Source organism: Oncorhynchus kisutch, unplaced genomic scaffold, assembly GCF_002021735.2.
Source record: "Oncorhynchus kisutch isolate 150728-3 unplaced genomic scaffold, Okis_V2 scaffold1417, whole genome shotgun sequence".
Classification (NCBI taxonomy): Eukaryota; Metazoa; Chordata; class Actinopteri; order Salmoniformes; family Salmonidae; genus Oncorhynchus; species Oncorhynchus kisutch.
The window spans coordinates 32,335-51,129 of NW_022263362.1; the positions used below are offsets into that span (position 1 = coordinate 32,335).

At 44.3% G+C, this 18,795-nt stretch overlaps 1 protein-coding gene across 1 annotated transcript in view; it reads right to left on the minus strand.

Moving 5' to 3' along the window:
- The window catches only part of LOC116366235 (potassium voltage-gated channel subfamily H member 4-like), a gene marked incomplete at its 3' end in the record, with an annotated part of 57,296 nt that overhangs the window by 28,955 nt on the left and 9,546 nt on the right, over positions 1–18,795 (minus strand). The window contains exons 2-4 of the mRNA XM_031818468.1: positions 8,251–8,512; positions 5,622–5,779; positions 2,140–2,347 (exon numbers count right to left, since the gene is read on the minus strand). Coding sequence (XP_031674328.1) covers positions 2,140–2,347; positions 5,622–5,779; positions 8,251–8,509 — 625 coding nt within the window. The remainder of the gene's footprint in view (positions 1–2,139; positions 2,348–5,621; positions 5,780–8,250; positions 8,513–18,795) is intronic.

Here is an 18,795-nt window from a genome sequence, read left to right on the forward strand (position 1 = left end):
GTGTGTGTGTGTGTGTGTGTGTGTGTGTGTGTGTGTGTGTGAGTATGCGTGTGTGTGTGTGTGTGTGTGTGTGTGTGAGAGAGTATGTGTGTTTGGATGTGTGTGTGTGTGTGTGTTTGTATGTGTGTGTGTGCGCATCCGTGCCTTGAGTGCAGTGGTCAGTTGATACTGACTTCTTATTCAGTGCTCATTTATCCTGTACATGCAGAGCCAGACAGCACTGTCTCTCTAGTCCCTGGAGTTGTATATGGTGCTGCAGTATGTTCTGAATGCAGACCCTGTCCATGGTGCTGAAGTATGTTCTGTATGCAGACCCTGTCCATGGTGCTGCAGTATGTTCTGTATGCAGACCCTGTCCATGGTGCTGAAGTATGTTCTGTATGCAGACCCTGTCCATGGTGCTGCAGTATGTTCTGTATGCAGACCCTGTCCATGGTGCTGAAGTATGTTCTGTATGACACCTGAATCTCACAGAGCTGTGATTATCAGGTAGAGACAGAGAGAGAGAGAGAGAGAGAGAGAGAGAGAGAGAGAGAGACAGGGGGAGAACATGGTCTGCTGTCTCTCCCAGCCCTTCATCTTCTCTCTCATGTTGTCTACCTTCCAATAAACCCCTGAGACACCCTGTCTGCATCCCAATTCTCTAGCCCTTTGACTAGTGTGCACTGTTCCTTGGTTTCAAATACTATTTGAAATCATTTAAAATACTTTGGCTGTGCTTGATTGAGCTTACCAAGTGCAACGGAACCAATAGAATAGTCACAAAAGTGCAAACTCCATTCATCCGACACTCCAGCCAGGCTAAAGCAAATGCTCAAAGTAATTGAATGATTTCAAATACTATTTGAACCCACGTCTGATATCCTGGTGTCTGTGAGTGTGAGGTGATATTAAGGTACATGTAGCCTCCGGGTGATTGAGGACAGTATTGCAGACACACACACACACACACACACACACACACACACACACACACACAGAATACAGTGGTTGGCTGCTAACTGACAGACAGAGGACCAGCTAACTGAGAGACAGAAGACCAGCTAACTGAGAGACAGAGGACCAGCTAACTGACAGACAGAGAACCAGCTAACTGACAGACAGAGGACCAGCTACCAAACAGACAGAGGACCAGCTAACTGACAGACAGAGAACCAGCTAACTGACAGACAGAGGACCAGCTAACTGACAGACAGAGAACCAGCTAACTGACAGACAGGGAACCAGCTAACTGACAGACAGAGGACCAGCTAACTGAGAGACAGAGGACCAGCTAACTGACCGACAGGGGACCAGCTAACTGAGAGACAGAGGACCAGCTAACTGAGAGACAGAGGACCAGCTAACTGACAGACAGAGGACCAGCTAACTGACAGACAGAGAACCAGCTAACTGACAGACAGAGGACCAGCTAACTGACAGACAGAGGACCAGCTAACTGACAGACAGAGAACCAGCTAACTGACAGACAGGGGACCAGCTAACTGACAGACAGGGGACCAGCTAACTGACAGACAGAAGACCAGCTAACTGACAGACAGAGGACCAGCTAACTGACAGACAGAGGACCAGCTAACTGACAGACAGAGGACCAGCTAACTGACAGACAGAGGACCAGCTAACTGACAGACAGAGGACCAGCTAACTGAGAGACAGAGGACCAGCTAACTGACAGACAGAGGACCAGCTAACGAGAGACAGCTAACTGAGAGACAGAGGACCAGCTAACTGAGAGACAGAGGACCAGCTAACTGAGAGACAGAGGACCAGCTAACTGAGAGACAGGGTGGAGTTACCATCAAGGAGTCACTGTGTCTTTACATGTGTGGAGTTACCATCAAGGAGTCACTGTGTCTTTACATGTGAGGAGTTACCATCAAGGAGTCACTGTGTATTTACATGTAAGGAGTTACCATCAAGGAGTCACTGTGTCTTTACATGTGAGGAGTTACCATCAAGGAGTCACTGTGTATTTACTTGTGAGGGAAGTTGCTAACTATCCAATGTCCCAATAGCTCTTCATTATCATTGAACTAATAACTAAAATACCATTTAATAGGGATTTAGTGTGTGTGTGAGTGTGTGTGTGTGTGTGTGTGTGAGTGTGTGTGTGTTTATTTTGTTGCCAGGTTTACTCACCATTATCCCAGGAGCTCAGGCTGTTGCTCTCGATCTCCTTGCGTCCGATGAAGTACCAGACGCAGGCCATCCAGTGGGCCAGCAGGGCGAAAGTAGACATGAGCAGGGTGAGAACCACGGCGCTGTACTCAGAGTAACGCTCCAGCTTCTGGAGCAGCCTCAGGAGACGCAGTAACCGCACTGTCTTCAGCAGGTGGACCCCAAAGTACTGCACAGGGGAAGAGGAGGGGAGGGAGGGGACATGAAAGCAGAGGTCAATGGTCATTGGTATTGACAGAGTGTGTGTGTGTGATGTGTGTGTGTGATGTGTGTGTGTGTGTGTGTGTGTGTGTGTCCTTGAAAGTTGGAAAGTTTGACAGTTGAGTGATGCCTTTGAGGTGTTGTTGTGAGAAAGGTTCTTGGTTTGGGGATCGATGACACAGCAGGAGGCTGGTATTGATACATCACTGGACACCATTAAAGCCTGGGGAGACTCGGTGTGACTGACGACTCAATACGTCTCACACAAACATGACCTATTCCTCACACACAGACAGACACACCCCAGTCCCTGGCTGGCTGCACCCCCATGTCTCTATGAAGCCCTTTGGCCAAAGAACAAAGTGATCAGTCACCATTCTGCGTGTGTGTTTCTATTTACAGTACCAGTCAAATGTTTGGACACACATACTCATTCAAGTGTTTTTCTTTATTTTTACTATGTTCTACATTGTAGAATAATAGTGAAGACATCAAAACTATGAAATAACACATATGGAATCATGTAGTAAGCAAAAAAGGGTTAAACAAATCAAGATATATTTGAGATTCAAATAGCCACCCTTTGCCTTGATGACAGCTTTGCACACTGTTGGCATTCTCTCAACCAGCTTCATGAGGCAGTCACCTGGAATGCATTTAAATTAAATGAAACAGGTGTGTCTTGTTAAAAGTACATTTGTGGAATGTCTTTCATTCTTAATGAGTTTAAGCAAATCAGTTGTGTTGTGACAAGGTAGGGGGTGTATACAGAAGATAGCCCTATTGGGTAAAAGACCAAGTCCATATTATGGCAAGAACAGCTCAAATAAGCAAAGAGAAATGACAGTCCATCATTACTTTAAGACATGAAGGTCAGTCAATGTGGAAAATGGCAAGAAGTTTTTTCAAGTGATGTTGCAAAAACCATCAAGCTATATGATGAAACTGGCTCTCATGAGGACCGCCACAGGAAAGGAAGATCCAGAGTTACCTCTGCTACAGAGGATAAGTTTCATTAGCACCTCAGATTGCAGCCCAAATAAATGCTTCACAGAGTTCAAGTCAAATCAAATCAAATCAAATCAAATTTATTTATATAGCCCTTCGTACATCAGCTGATATCTCAAAGTGCTGTACAGAAACCCAGCCTAAAACCCCAAACAGCAAGCAATGCAGGTGGAGAAGCACAGTGGCTAGGAAAAACTCCCTAGAAAGGCCAATACCTAGGAAGAAACCTAGAGAGGAACCAGGCTATGTGGGGTGGCCAGTCCTCTTCTGGCTGTGCCGGGTGGAGATTATAACAGAACATGGTCAAGATGTTCAATGTTCATAAATGACCAGCATGGTCGAATAATAATAAGGCAGAACAGTTTAAACTAGAGCAGCAGCACAGTCAGGTGGAAGTTGAAACTGGAGCAGCAGCATGGCCAGGTAGACTGGGGACAGCAAGGAGTCATCATGTCAGGTAGTCCTGGGGCATGGTCCTAGGGCTCAGGTCAGTTGAAACTGGAACAGCAGCATGGCCAGGTGGACTGGGGACAGCAAGGAGTCATCATGTCAGGTAGTCCTGGGGCATGGTCCTAGGGCTCAGGTCCTCCGAGAGAGAGAAAGAAAGAGAGAAGGAGAGAATTAGAGAACGCACACTTAGATTCACACAGGACACCGAATAGGACAGGAGAAGTACTCCAGATATAACAAACTGACCCCAGCCCCCCGACACATAAACTACTGCAGCATAAATACTGGAGGCTGAGACAGGAGGGGTCAGGAGACACTGTGGCCCCATCCGAGGACACCCCCGGACAGGGCCAAACAGGAAGGATATAACCCCACCCACTTTGCCAAAGCACAGCCCCCACACCACTAGAGGGATATCTTCAACCACCAACTTACCATCCTGAGACAAGGCTGAGTATAGCCCACAAAGATCTCCGCCACGGCACAACCCAAGGGGGGGGGGGGCGCCAACCCAGACAGGATGACCACAACAGTGAATCAACCCACTCAGGTGACGCACCCCCTCCAGGGACAGCATGAGAGAGCCCCAGCAAGCCAGTGACTCAGCCCCTGTAATAGGGTTAGAGGCAGAGAATCCCAGTGGAAAGAGGGGAACCGGCCAGGCAGAGACAGCAAGGGCGGTTCGTTGCTCCAGAGCCTTTCCGTTCACCTTCCCACTCCTGGGCCAGACTACACTCAATCATATGACCCACTGAAGAGATGAGTCTTCAGTAAAGACTTAAAGGTTGAGACCGAGTTTGCGTCTCTGACATGGGTAGGCAGACCGTTCCATAAAAATGGAGCTCTATAGGAGAAAGCCCTGCCTCCAGCTGTTTGCTTAGAAATTCTAGGGACAATTAGGAGGCCTGCGTCTTGTGACCGTAGCGTACGTATAGGTATGTACGGCAGGACCAAGTAACATACACATCTCAACATCAACTGTTGAGAGGAGACTGCGTGAATCAGGCCTTCATGGTCAAATTGCTGCAAAGAAACCACTACTAAAGGACACCAATAAGAAGAAGAGACTTGCTTGGGTCACACAACACAAGCAATGGACATTAGACCAGCATAGCTACCACAGCATTCTGCAGCGATACGCCAACCCATCTGGTTTGGGCTTAGTGGGACTATAATTTGTTTTTCAACAGGATAATGACCCAACATACCTTCAGGCAGTGTAAGGGCTATTTGACCAGAAGGAGAGTGATGGAGTGCTGCATCAGATGACCTGGCCTCCACAATCAACCGACCTCAACCCAATTGAGATGGTTTGGGATGAGTTGGACCACAGAGTGAAGGAAAAGCCGCTAACAAGTGCTCAGCAAATGTGGGAACTCCTTCAAGACTGTTGGAAAAGCATTCCTCATGAAGCTGGTTGAGAGAAGGCCGAGAGTGTGCAAAGCTGTCATCAAGGCAAAGGGTGGCTACTTTGAATAATCTCAAAAATATTTTAATTTGTTTAACACTTTTTTGGTTACTACATGATGCCATATGTGTTATTTCATAGTTTTGATGTCTTCACTACTACAATGTAGAAAATAGTTCAACTAAAGAAAAACCCTTGAATGAGTAGGTGTGTCCAAACTTTTGACTGGTACTGTATGTGTGTGTGTGTGTGTGTGTGTGTGTGTGTGTGTGTGTGTGTGTGTGTGTGTGTGTGTAAAGTATGTATGCTTGTGTATGTGTGTGTCTTCTCATATGTCTGTGCATGTCTGCGTTGCGGGAACGTGCCGCACACCCACCACGCTGATATTGAAGGCGTAGAGCAGGTCAAAGGGCAGGGCGGCGATCAGGTCAACAAACAGCCAGGAGGTGGCGTAGTGTACAAAGATAGAGCGGGCTTCATAAACCACCTGACCAGTCGTACTCACATAGGTGGTGCGGAAGTTCAGTGCAATGTCTGTCACAGAAAACACATGGTGAGATAGAATAGGACAAAGGGGACATTTGATTGGACCAGCCAACACATAGAACACCAATAAAAACACAACAGAGGACACACAGACAGAGGTTAAAAAGGATCGCTCCTAGGTGGGATCATTCAACCATCATTCAATCATCATTCAACCCAGCAAGCAACATTTGGCATAATGACGTTGTTCCTGGTCATAAATCGGTTGTAGAGTTGTCAGATTACAACTAAGTTAAGACATTTATTTTCACGTCAACATCAATATGTCTGGGAAAGACGTAGAATTTTGGCTGTTATCTTGTCAGATAAATGAGATAACAACCATTAGAAAACCAGTGGAGGCTGCTGAGGGGAGGACGGCTCATAATAATGGCTGGAACGGAGCCAATGGAATGGAATCAAACAAATCAAAGACGTGGTTTCCATGTGGTTGATTCCATTCCATTGACTCCATTCCAGTCATTATTATGAGCCCCTCCTCAGCCTCCACTGTTGAAAACATCATTTACAGTTTCTTTTCTGGTAATTCCCAAAATTCACAGCTTTCCATAAATCCCGGCTGGAAGACTCCTGGACACAGGAAAGGAATAAGCAGGAAATCTGGAATCCTACAACCAGGACGTCTGGAAGATCTGGAAATTTGGGGAAAGTTTGCTGAATCTTGCAACCCTAAACGGGACATGAAAAAGAACGTAAACAATCAGTATACAACTTAACCATGACGTGACATTGCAACCAGTTGTGCCTGCTGGGTAACAGAGGAAGCTTTTTGGTATTGATCTTAGTTATTATAACCATAATCCCTCACAATAAACAGTCTGGAAACAAGAGGTGGAAATGTAATCAGTCTGTTTAATAAAATACAGAAGTGCTCATTGATCTCCTCAAACGATTGGCTGGATGTTAATTAGATGAGGAAGTGCCTTGGATGTGGGATGGGATGTGGATTAATATTGGCTGTTATGATGATCGAGAAGTGAATGATGCAATTGTTTATTAAATCAATGGGTTTGTGAGCGACTGAGGGGTTGAACCCATGTCTCCAGGGCCACAAGAGTGTGCTAACCTGCCCAGAATGTTGCCCCGGTTGTAATCTGAATGTTAAAGCCTAGGCATTATCTCTGGGAGCTAACGGAAGTCTTCAGCTTAATCATCGCTCTGTTACAGGAGGGGTAACATTTTGGGGTGTGGGAGGGGCAACATTCTGGGGTGTGGGTGGGGTAACATTCTGGGGTGTGGGAGGGGTAACATTCTGGGGTGTGGAGGGGTAACATTCTGGGGTGTGGGAGGGGTAACATTCTGGGGTGTGGGTGGGGTAACATTCTGGGGTGTGGGTGGGGTAACATTCTGGGGTGTGGAGGGGTAACATTCTGGGGTGTGGGTGGGGTAACATTCTGGGGTGTGGGTGGGGTAACATTCTGGGCTGGGGTGTGGAGGGGTAACATTCTGGGGTGTGGGAGGGGTAACATTCTGGGGTGTGGGAGGGGTAACATTCTGGGGTGTGGGAGGGGTAACATTCTGGGGTGTGGGAGGGGTAACATTCTGGGGTGTGGGGGGGTAACATTCTGGGGTGTGGAGGGGTAACATTCTGGGGTGTGGAGGGGTAACATTCTGGGGTGTGGGAGGGGTAACATTCTGGGGTGTGGGAGGGGTAACATTCTGGGGTGTGGGAGGGGTAACATTCTGGGGTGTGGGAGGGGTAACATTCTGGGGTGTGAGTGGGGTAACATTCTGGGGTGTGGGTGGGGTAACATTCTGGGGTGTGGAGGGGTAACATTCTGGGGTGTGGAGGGGTAACATTCTGGGGTGTGGAGGGGTAACATTCTGGGGTGTGGGAGGGGTAACATTCTGGGGTGTGGGAGGGGTAACATTCTGGGGTGTGGGAGGGGTACATTCTGGGGTGTGGGAGGGGTAACATTCTGGGGTGTGGGAGGGGTAACATTCTGGGGTGTGGGAGGGGTAACATTCTGGGGTGTGGGAGGGGTAACATTCTGGGGTGTGGGTGTGGGAGGGGTAACATTCTGGGGTGTGGGTGTGGGAGGGGTAACATTCTGGGGTGGGGGTGGGGAGGGGTAACATTCTGGGGTGGGGTAACATTATGGGGTGGGTGAGGGGTACCATTCTGGGGTGTGGGAGGGGTAACATTCTGGGTGGTGGTGTGGGAGGGGTAACATTCTGGGGTAGGGGGTGGGGAGGGGGTAACATTCTGGGGTGGGGGTGGGGAGGGGTAACATTCTGGGGTGGGGTAACATTATGGGGTGGGGGAGGGGTAACATTCTGGGGTGGGGTAACATTATGGGTGGGGGAGGGGTAACATTCTGGGGTGTGGGAGGGGTAACATTCTGGGGTAGGGGTGGGGAGGGGTACATTCTGGGGTGGGGGTAACATTATGGGGTGGGGGAGGGGGTAACATTCTGGGGTGTGGGAGGGGTAACATTCTGGGGTAGGGGTGGGCTTACCAATGATGAACAGAATCTCCACCAAGATGTCGCTGTAACTGGGGGGGTTGCGAGCCCCAGAGCCGCCCCCCTCGTCCCGCCCCTCCACCACGGTGAAGCAAACGTTATAGGGCACGGTGATGGCCACATAGAAAGTGGCCAGGAGGATCAGCCAATCCCAGCCCGCCTTGAAGGTCCCATAGTGTAGCAGGATGAAGCGAGACTTTGGGGTGGCAGCCACCTTGTACTCAGGGATGGGGTTGGTGGTCGCCCCAAACATACTCTGGAGAGAAAAATGACACATCATAACAACACGAAGGCAAACACCAAGACATTATAATAGAGGTAAATAAAAATGATACACTGAATGAATAAAGTCCATGTGGGATCTTGAGACAGATACAGAAATAACCGGTATAGGATGGAAGGATCTGGAGAAGACGGCCCAGAACAAAAAGAAACCGGTATATGATGGAAGGATCTGGAGAAGACGGCCCAGAACAAAAAGAAACCGGTATAGGATGGAAGGATCTGGAGAAGACTGCCCAGAACAAAAAGAAACCGGTATATGATGGAAGGATCTGGAGAAGACGGCCCAGAACAAAAAGAAACCGGTATATGATGGAAGGATCTGGAGAAGACGGCCAAGAACAGAGAGAACCGGTATAGGATGGAAGGATCTGGAGAAGACGGCCCAGAACAAAAAGAAACCGGTATAGGATGGAAGGATCTGGAGAAGACGGCCCAGAACAAAAAGAAACCGGTATAGGATGGAAGGATCTGGAGAAGACGGCCAAGAACAGAAAGAACCGGTATAGGATGGAAGGATCTGAAGAAGACGGCCCAGAACAGAGTGAGATGGACAGAAGCCCTGATGACCTCTGCTCCCAACGGAGGGATGGGCCTATGTAATTAAGTAAGTCCATGACTGATAAAGGGTTTATCCTTACGAACAAGACTGATCCCAGAGCCATTGATGCCGTCTCAGTCACCCAACGGCCAGATAATGACCATAGGAGTAAGTATACAGCACAAACAGATCTTCAACCACGGCTACTAACAAAAGGGTTATTATGATCATAACCCTCTTCAAAGGGGGTGACACTCTAGACCCAAACTGCTACAGACCTATATCTATCCTACCCTATATATATCTTTCTAAGGTCTTCAAAAGCCAAGTTAACAAACAGATAACAGACCATTTAGAATCCCACCGTACCTTCTCCGCTATGCAATCTGGTTTCAGAGCTGGTCATGGGTGCACCTCAGCCACGCTCAAGGTCCTAAACGACATCATAACCGCCATTGATAAGAGACCTTACTGTGCATCCGTATTCATCGACCTGGCCAAGGCTTTCGACTCTGTCAATCACCACATTCTTATTGGCAGACTCAACAGCCTTGGTTTCTCAAATGATTGCCTCGCCTGTATTACCAACTACTTCTCTGATAGAGTTCAGTGTGTCAAATCAGAGGGCCTGATGTCCGGACCTCTGGCAGTCTCTACGGGGGTGACACAGGGTTCAATTCTCGGGCCGACTCTCTTCTCTGTATACATCAATGATGTCGCTCTTGCTGCTGGTGATTCTCTGATCCACCTCTACTTAGACGACACCATTCTGTATACTTCTGGCCCTTCTTTGGACACTGTGTTAACTAACCTCCAAACGAGCTTCAATGCCATACAACACTCCTTCCGTGGCCTCCAACTGCTCTTAAATGCAAGTAAAACTAAATGCATGCTATTCAATCGATCACTGCCCGCACCTGCCTGCCCGTCCAGCATTAAAGTAAATTGTGCTGATTTACTGGCATATTGAACCATCTGGGGCACCGTAGTTTAAGAACTCTGTGGGTAGTGCTAAAAATAATGACGTCATTGTCTGAATTCCTACATCTTTATGCACCTTCGCCATTGAAATGTTGAGGAAGTGATTACCCATAGGAGTGGTGGTTTGATGTTTATAGGTGCTTATATGGGCTGTATTGGACAATATAAGAGTGTTGATAGGATGAGATATGGGCTGTATTGGACAATATAAGAGTGATGATAGGATGAGATATGGGCTGTATTGGTCAATATAAGAGTGTTGATAGGATGAGATATGGGCTGTATTGGTCAATATAAGAGTGTTGATAGGATGAGATATGGGCTGTATTGGACAATATAAGAGTGTTGATAGGGTGAGATATGGGCTGTATTGGACAATATAAGAGTGATGATAGGATGAGATATGGGCTGTATTGGACAATATACGAGTGTTGATAGGTTGAGATATGGGCTGTATTGGAGAATATAAGAGTGTTGATAGGATGAGATATGGGCTGTATTGGACAATATAAGAGTGTTGATAGGGTGAGATATGGGCTGTATTGGACAATATAAGAGTGATGATAGGGTGAGATATGGGCTGTATTGGACAATATAAGAGTGTTGATAGGGTGAGATATGGGCTGTATTGGACAATATAAGAGTGTTGATAGATTGAGATATGGGCTGTATTGGAAAATATAACAGTAAGGATAGGATGAGATATGGGCTGTATTGGACAATATAAGAGTGATGATAGGATGAGATATGGGCTGTATTGGACAATATACGAGTGTTGATAGGTTGAGATATGGGCTGTATTGGAGAATATAAGAGTGTTGATAGGATGAGATATGGGCTGTATTGGACAATATAAGAGTGTTGATAGGGTGAGATATGGGCTGTATTGGACAATATAAGAGTGATGATAGGGTGAGATATGGGCTGTATTGGACAATATAAGAGTGTTGATAGGGTGAGATATGGGCTGTATTGGACAATATAAGAGTGTTGATAGATTGAGATATGGGCTGTATTGGAAAATATAACAGTAAGGATAGGATGAGATATGGGCTGTATTGGACAATATAAGAGTGTTGATAGGATGAGATATGGGCAGTATTGGAAAATATAACAGTAAGGATAGGATGAGATATGGGCTGTATTGGACAATATAAGAGTGTTGATAGGATGAGATATGGGCAGTATTGGACAATATAAGAGTGTTGATAGGATGAGATATGGGCAGTATTGGAGAACATAAGAGTGATAGGATGAGATATGGGCAGTATTGGAGAACATAAGAGTGATAGGATGAGATATGGGCAGTATTGGAAAACATAAGAGTGATAGGATGAGATATGGGCAGTATTGGAGAACATAAGAGTGATAGGATGAGATATGGGCAGTATTGGAGAACATAAGAGTGATAGGATGAGATATGGGCAGTATTGGAGAACATAAGAGTGATAGGATGAGATATGGGCAGTATTGGAGAACATAAGAGTGATAGGATGAGATATGGGCAGTATTGGAGAACATAAGAGTGATAGGATAAGATATGGGCTGTAGTGGAGAACATAAGAGTGATAGGATGAGATATGGGCAGTATTGGAGAACATAAGAGTGATAGGATGAGATATGGGCAGTATTGGAGAACATAAGAGTGATAGGATGAGATATGGGCAGTATTGGAGAACATAAGAGTGATAGGATGAGATATGGGCAGTATTGGAGAACATAAGAGTGATAGGATGAGATATGGGCAGTATTGGAGAACATAAGAGTGATAGGATGAGATATGGGCAGTATTGGAGAACATAAGAGTGATAGGATGAGATATGGGCAGTATTGGAGAACATAAGAGTGATAGGATGAGATATGGGCAGTATTGGAGAACATAAGAGTGATAGGATGAGATATGGGCTGTAGTGGAGAACATAAGAGTGATAGGATGAGATATGGGCAGTATTGGAGAACATAAGAGTGATAGGATGAGATATGGGCAGTATTGGAGAACATAAGAGTGATAGGATGATGTGAGATGTGAGATGTATTGGACAATATAAGAGTGAGGATAGGATGAGATATGGGCTGTATTGGAGAACATAAGAGTGATAGGATGAGATATGGGCAGTATTGGAGAACATAAGAGTGATAGGATGAGATATGGGCAGTATTGGAGAACATAAGAGTGATAGGATGAGATATGGGCAGTATTGGAGAACATAAGAGTGATAGGATGAGATATGGGCAGTATTGGAGAACATAAGAGTGATAGGATGAGATATGGGCAGTATTGGAGAACATATGAGTGATAGGATGAGATATGGGCAGTATTGGAGAACATAAGAGTGATAGGATGAGATATGGGCTGTATTGGAGAACATAAGAGTGATAGGATGAGATATGGGCAGTATTGGAGAACATAAGAGTGATAGGATGATGTGAGATGTGAGATGTATTGGACAATATAAGAGTGAGGATAGGATGAGATATGGGCAGTATTGGAGAACATAAGAGTGATAGGATGAGATATGGGCAGTATTGGAGAACATAAGAGTGATAGGATGAGATATGGGCAGTATTGGAGAACATAAGAGTGATAGGATGAGATATGGGCAGTATTGGAGAACATAAGAGTGATAGGATGAGATATGGGCAGTATTGGAGAACATAAGAGTGATAGGATGAGATATGGGCAGTATTGGAGAACATATGAGTGATAGGATGAGATATGGGCAGTATTGGAGAACATAAGAGTGATAGGATGAGATATGGGCTGTATTGGAGAACATAAGAGTGATAGGATGAGATATGGGCAGTATTGGAGAACATAAGAGTGATAGGATGAGATATGGGCAGTATTGGAGAACATAAGAGTGATAGGATGAGATATGGGCAGTATTGGAGAACATAAGAGTGATAGGATGAGATATGGCCAGTATTGGAGAACATAAGAGTGATGGGATGAGATATGGGCAGTATTGGAGAACATAAGAGTGATGGGATGAGATATGGGCAGTATTGGAGAACATAGGAGTGAGGATAGGATGAGATATGGGTAGTATTGGAGAACATAAGAGTGATAGGATGAGATATGGGCAGTATTGGAGAACATAAGAGTGATAGGATGAGATATGGGCAGTATTGGAGAACATAAGAGTGATAGGATGAGATATGGGCAGTATTGGAGAACATAAGAGTGATAGGATGAGATATGGGCAGTATTGGAGAACATAAGAGTGATAGGATGAGATATGGGCAGTATTGGAGAAGATAAGAGTGATAGGATGAGATATGGGCAGTATTGGAGAACATAAGAGTGATAGGATGAGATATGGGCTGTATTGGAGAACATAAGAGTGATAGGATGAGATATGGGCTGTATTGGAGAACATAAGAGTGATAGGATGAGATATGGGCAGTATTGGAGAACATAAGAGTGATAGGATGAGATATGGGCAGTATTGGAGAACATAAGAGTGATAGGGTGATAGGATGAGATATGGGTTGTATTGGAGAACATAAGAGTGATAGGATGAGATATGGGCAGTATGGAGAACATAAGAGTGATAGGGTGATAGGATGAGATATGGGCAGTATTGGTGAACATAAGAGTGATAGGATGAGATATGGGCAGTATTGGAGAACATAAGAGTGATAGGATGAGATATGGGCAGTATTGGAGAACATAAGAGTGATAGGATGAGATATGGGCAGTATTGGAGAACATAAGAGTGATAGGGTGATATGGGCTGTATTGGAGAACATAAGAGTGATAGGATGAGATATGGGCAGTATTGGAGAACATAAGAGTGATAGGATGAGATATGGGCAGTATTGGAGAACATAAGAGTGATATGATGAGATATGGGCAGTATTGGAGAACATAAGAGTGATAGGATGAGATATGGGCAGTATTGGAGAACATAAGAGTGATGGGATGAGATATGGGCAGTATTGGAGAACATAAGAGTGATAGGATGAGATATGGGCAGTATTGGAGAACATAAGAGTGATAGGATGAGATATGGGCAGTATTGGAGAACATAAGTGATGGGATGAGATATGGGCAGTATTGGAGAACATAAGAGTGATGGGATGAGATATGGGCAGTATTGGAGAACATAAGAGTGAGGATAGGATGAGATATGGGCAGTATTGGAGAACATAAGAGTGATAGGATGAGATATGGGCAGTATTGGAGAACATAAGAGTGATAGGATGAGATATGGGCAGTATTGGAGAACATAAGAGTGATAGGATGAGATATGGGCAGTATTGGAGAACATAAGAGTGATAGGATGAGATATGGGCAGTATTGGAGAACATAAGAGTGATAGGATGAGATATGGGCAGTATTGGAGAACATAAGAGTGATAGGATGAGATATGGGCAGTATTGGAGAACATAAGAGTGATAGGATGAGATATGGGCTGTATTGGAGAACATAAGAGTGATAGGATGAGATATGGGCTGTATTGGAGAACATAAGAGTGATAGGATGAGATATGGCAGTATTGGAGAACATAAGAGTGATAGGATGAGATATGGGCAGTATTGGAGAACATAAGAGTGATAGGATGAGATATGGGCTGTATTGGAGAGCATAAGAGTGATAGGATGAGATATGGGCTGTATTGGAGAACATAAGAGTGATAGGATGAGATATGGGCAGTATTGGAGAACATAAGAGTGATAGGATGAGATATGGGCAGTATTGGAGAACATAAGAGTGATAGGATGAGATATGGGCTGTATTGGAGAACATAAGAGTGATAGGATGAGATATGGGCAGTATTGGAGAACATAAGAGTGATAGGATGAGATATGGGCTGTATTGGAGAACATAAGAGTGATAGGATGAGATATGGGCAGTATTGGAGAACATAAGAGTGATAGGATGAGATATGGGCAGTATTGGAGAACATAAGAGTGATAGGATGAGATATGGGCTGTATTGGAGAACATAAGAGTGATAGGATGAGATATGGGCTGTATTGGAGAACATAAGAGTGATAGGATGAGATATGCGCTGTATTGGAGAACATAAGAGTGATAGGATGAGATATGGGCAGTATTGGAGAACATAAGAGTGATAGGATGAGATATGGGCAGTATTGGAGAACATAAGAGTGATAGGATGAGATATGGGCTGTATTGGAGAACATAAGAGTGATAGGATGAGATATGGGCAGTATTGGAGAACATAAGAGTGATAGGATGAGATATGGGCTGTATTGGAGAACATAAGAGTGATAGGATGAGATATGGGCTGTATTGGAGAACATAAGAGTGATAGGATGAGATATGGGCAGTATTGGAGAACATAAGAGTGATAGGGTGATAGGATGAGATATGGGCTGTATTGGAGAACATAAGAGTGATAGGATGAGATATGGGCAGTATTGGAGAACATAAGAGTGATAGGGTGATAGGATGAGATATGTGCAGTATTGGAGAACATAAGAGTGATAGGATGAGATATGGGCAGTATTGGAGAACATAAGAGTGATAGGATGAGATATGGGCAGTATTGGAGAACATAAGAGTGATAGAATGAGATATGGGCAGTATTGGAGAACATAAGAGTGATAGGGTGAGATATGGGCTGTATTGGAGAACATAAGAGTGATAGGATGAGATATGGGCAGTATTGGAGAACATAAGAGTGATAGGATGAGATATGGGCAGTATTGGAAAAACATAAGAGTGATAGGATGAGATATGGGCAGTATTGGAGAACATAAGAGTGATAGGATGAGATATGGGCAGTATTGGAGAACATAAGAGTGATAGGATGAGATATGGGCAGTATTGGAGAACATAAGAGTGATAGGATGAGATATGGGCAGTATTGGAGAAACATAAGAGTGATAGGATGAGATATGGGCAGTATTGGAGAACATAAGAGTGATAGGATAAGATATGGGCTGTAGTGGAGAACATAAGAGTGATAGGATGAGATATGGGCAGTATTGGAGAACATAAGAGTGATAGGATGAGATATGGGCAGTATTGGAGAACATAAGAGTGATAGGATGAGATATGGGCAGTATTGGAGAACATAAGAGTGATAGGATGAGATATGGGCAGTATTGGAGAACATAAGAGTGATAGGATGAGATATGGGCAGTATTGGAGAACATAAGAGTGATAGGATGAGATATGGGCAGTATGGAGAACATAAGAGTGATAGGATGAGATATGGGCAGTATTGGAGAACATAAGAGTGATAGGATGAGATATGGGCAGTATTGGAGAACATAAGAGTGATAGGGATGAGATATGGGCTGGAGTGGAGAACATAAGAGTGATAGGATGAGATATGGGCAGTATTGGAGAACTAAGAGTGATAGGATGAGATCATGGGCAGTATTGGAGAAGCTAAGAGTGATAGGATGATTGCTGAATGTGAGGATGTATTGGACAATATAAGAGTGAGGGATAGGATGAGATATGGGCAGTATTGGAGAACATAAGAGTGAATAGGATGTGAGATATGGGCAGGATTGGGAGGAACCATAAGAGTGATAGGATGAGATAGGGCACAGTATGGGAGAACATAAGAGTGATAGGATGAGGATATGGGCAAGTATTGGAGAACATAAGAGTGCTAGGATGAGATATGGGCAGTATTGGAGAACATCAAGAGTGATAGGATGAGATATGGGCATTATTGGAGAACCATATGAGTGATAGGATGAGATATGGGCAGTATTGGAGAACATAAGAGTGATAGGATGAGATATGGGCTGTATTGGAGAACATAAGAGTGATAGGATGAGATATGGGCAGTATTGGAGAACATAAGAGTGATAGGATGATGTGAGATGTGAGATGTATTGGACAATATAAGAGTGAGGATAGGATGAGATATGGGCAGTATTGGAGAACATAAGAGTGATAGGATGAGATATGGGCAGTATTGGAGAACATAAGAGTGATAGGATGAGATATGGGCAGTATTGGAGAACATAAGAGTGATAGGATGAGATATGGGCAGTATTGGAGAACATAAGAGTGATAGGATGAGATATGGGCAGTATTGGAGAACATAAGAGTGATAGGATGAGATATGGGCAGTATTGGAGAACATAAGAGTGATAGGATGAGATATGGGCAGTATTGGAGAACATAAGAGTGATAGGATGAGATATGGGCTGTATTGGAGAACATAAGAGTGATAGGATGAGATATGGGCAGTATTGGAGAACATAAGAGTGATAGGATGAGATATGGGCAGTATTGGAGAACATAAGAGTGATAGGATGAGATATGGGCAGTATTGGAGAACATAAGAGTGATAGGATGAGATATGGCCAGTATTGGAGAACATAAGAGTGATGGGATGAGATATGGGCAGTATTGGAGAACATAAGAGTGATGGGATGAGATATGGGCAGTATTGGAGAACATAGGAGTGAGGATAGGATGAGATATGGGCAGTATTGGAGAACATAAGAGTGATAGGATGAGATATGGGCAGTATTGGAGAACATAAGAGTGATAGGATGAGATATGGGCAGTATTGGAGAACATAAGAGTGATAGGATGAGATATGGGCAGTATTGGAGAACATAAGAGTGATAGGATGAGATATGGGCAGTATTGGAGACATAAGAGTGATAGGATGAGATATGGGCAGTATTGGAGAACATAAAGAGTGATAGGATGAGATATGGGCAGTATTGGAGAACATAAGAGTGATAGGATGAGATATGGGCAGTATGGAGAAGATAAGAGTGATAGGATGAGATATGGGCAAGTATTGGAGAACATAAGAGTGATAGGATGAGATATGGGCTGTATTGGAGAACATAAGAGTGATAGGATGAGATATGGGCTGTATTGGAGAACATAAGATTGATAGGATGAGATATGGGCAGTATTGGAGAACATAAGAGTGATAGGATAGATATGGGCAGTATTGGAGAACATAAGAGTGATAGGGTGATAGGATGAGATATGGGTTGTATTGGAGAACATAAGAGTGATAGGATGAGATTGGGCAGTATTGGAGAACATAAGAGTGATAGGGTGATAGGATGAGATATGGGCAGTATTGGTGAACATAAGAGTGATAGGATGAGATATGGCAGTATTGGAGAACATAAGAGTGATAGGATGAGATATGGGCAGTATTGGAGAACATAAGAGTGATAGGATGAGATATGGGCAGTATTGGAGAACATAAGAGTGATAGGGTGAGATATGGGCTGTATTGGAGAACATAAGAGTGATAGGATGAGATATGGGCAGTATTGGAGAACATAAGAGTGATAGGATAGATATGGGCAGTATTGGAGAACATAAGAGTGATATGATGAGATATGGGCAGTATTGGAGAACATAAGAGTGATAGGATGAGATATGGGCAGTATTGGAGAACATAAGAGTGATGGGATGAGATATGGGCAGTATTGGAGAACATAAGAGTGATAGGATGAGATATGGGCAGTATTGGAGAACATAAGGTGATAGGATGAGATATGGGCAGTATTGGAGAACATAAGTGATGGGATGAGATATGGGCAGTATTGGAGAACATAAGAGAGATGGGATGAGATATGGGCAGTATTGGAGAACATAAGAGTGAGGATAGGATGAGATATGGGCAGTATTGGAGAACATAAGAGTGATAGGATGAGATATGGGCAGTATTGGAGAACATAAGAGTGATAGGATGAGATATGGGCAGTATTGGAGAACATAAGAGTGATAGGATGAGATATGGGCAGTATTGGAGAACA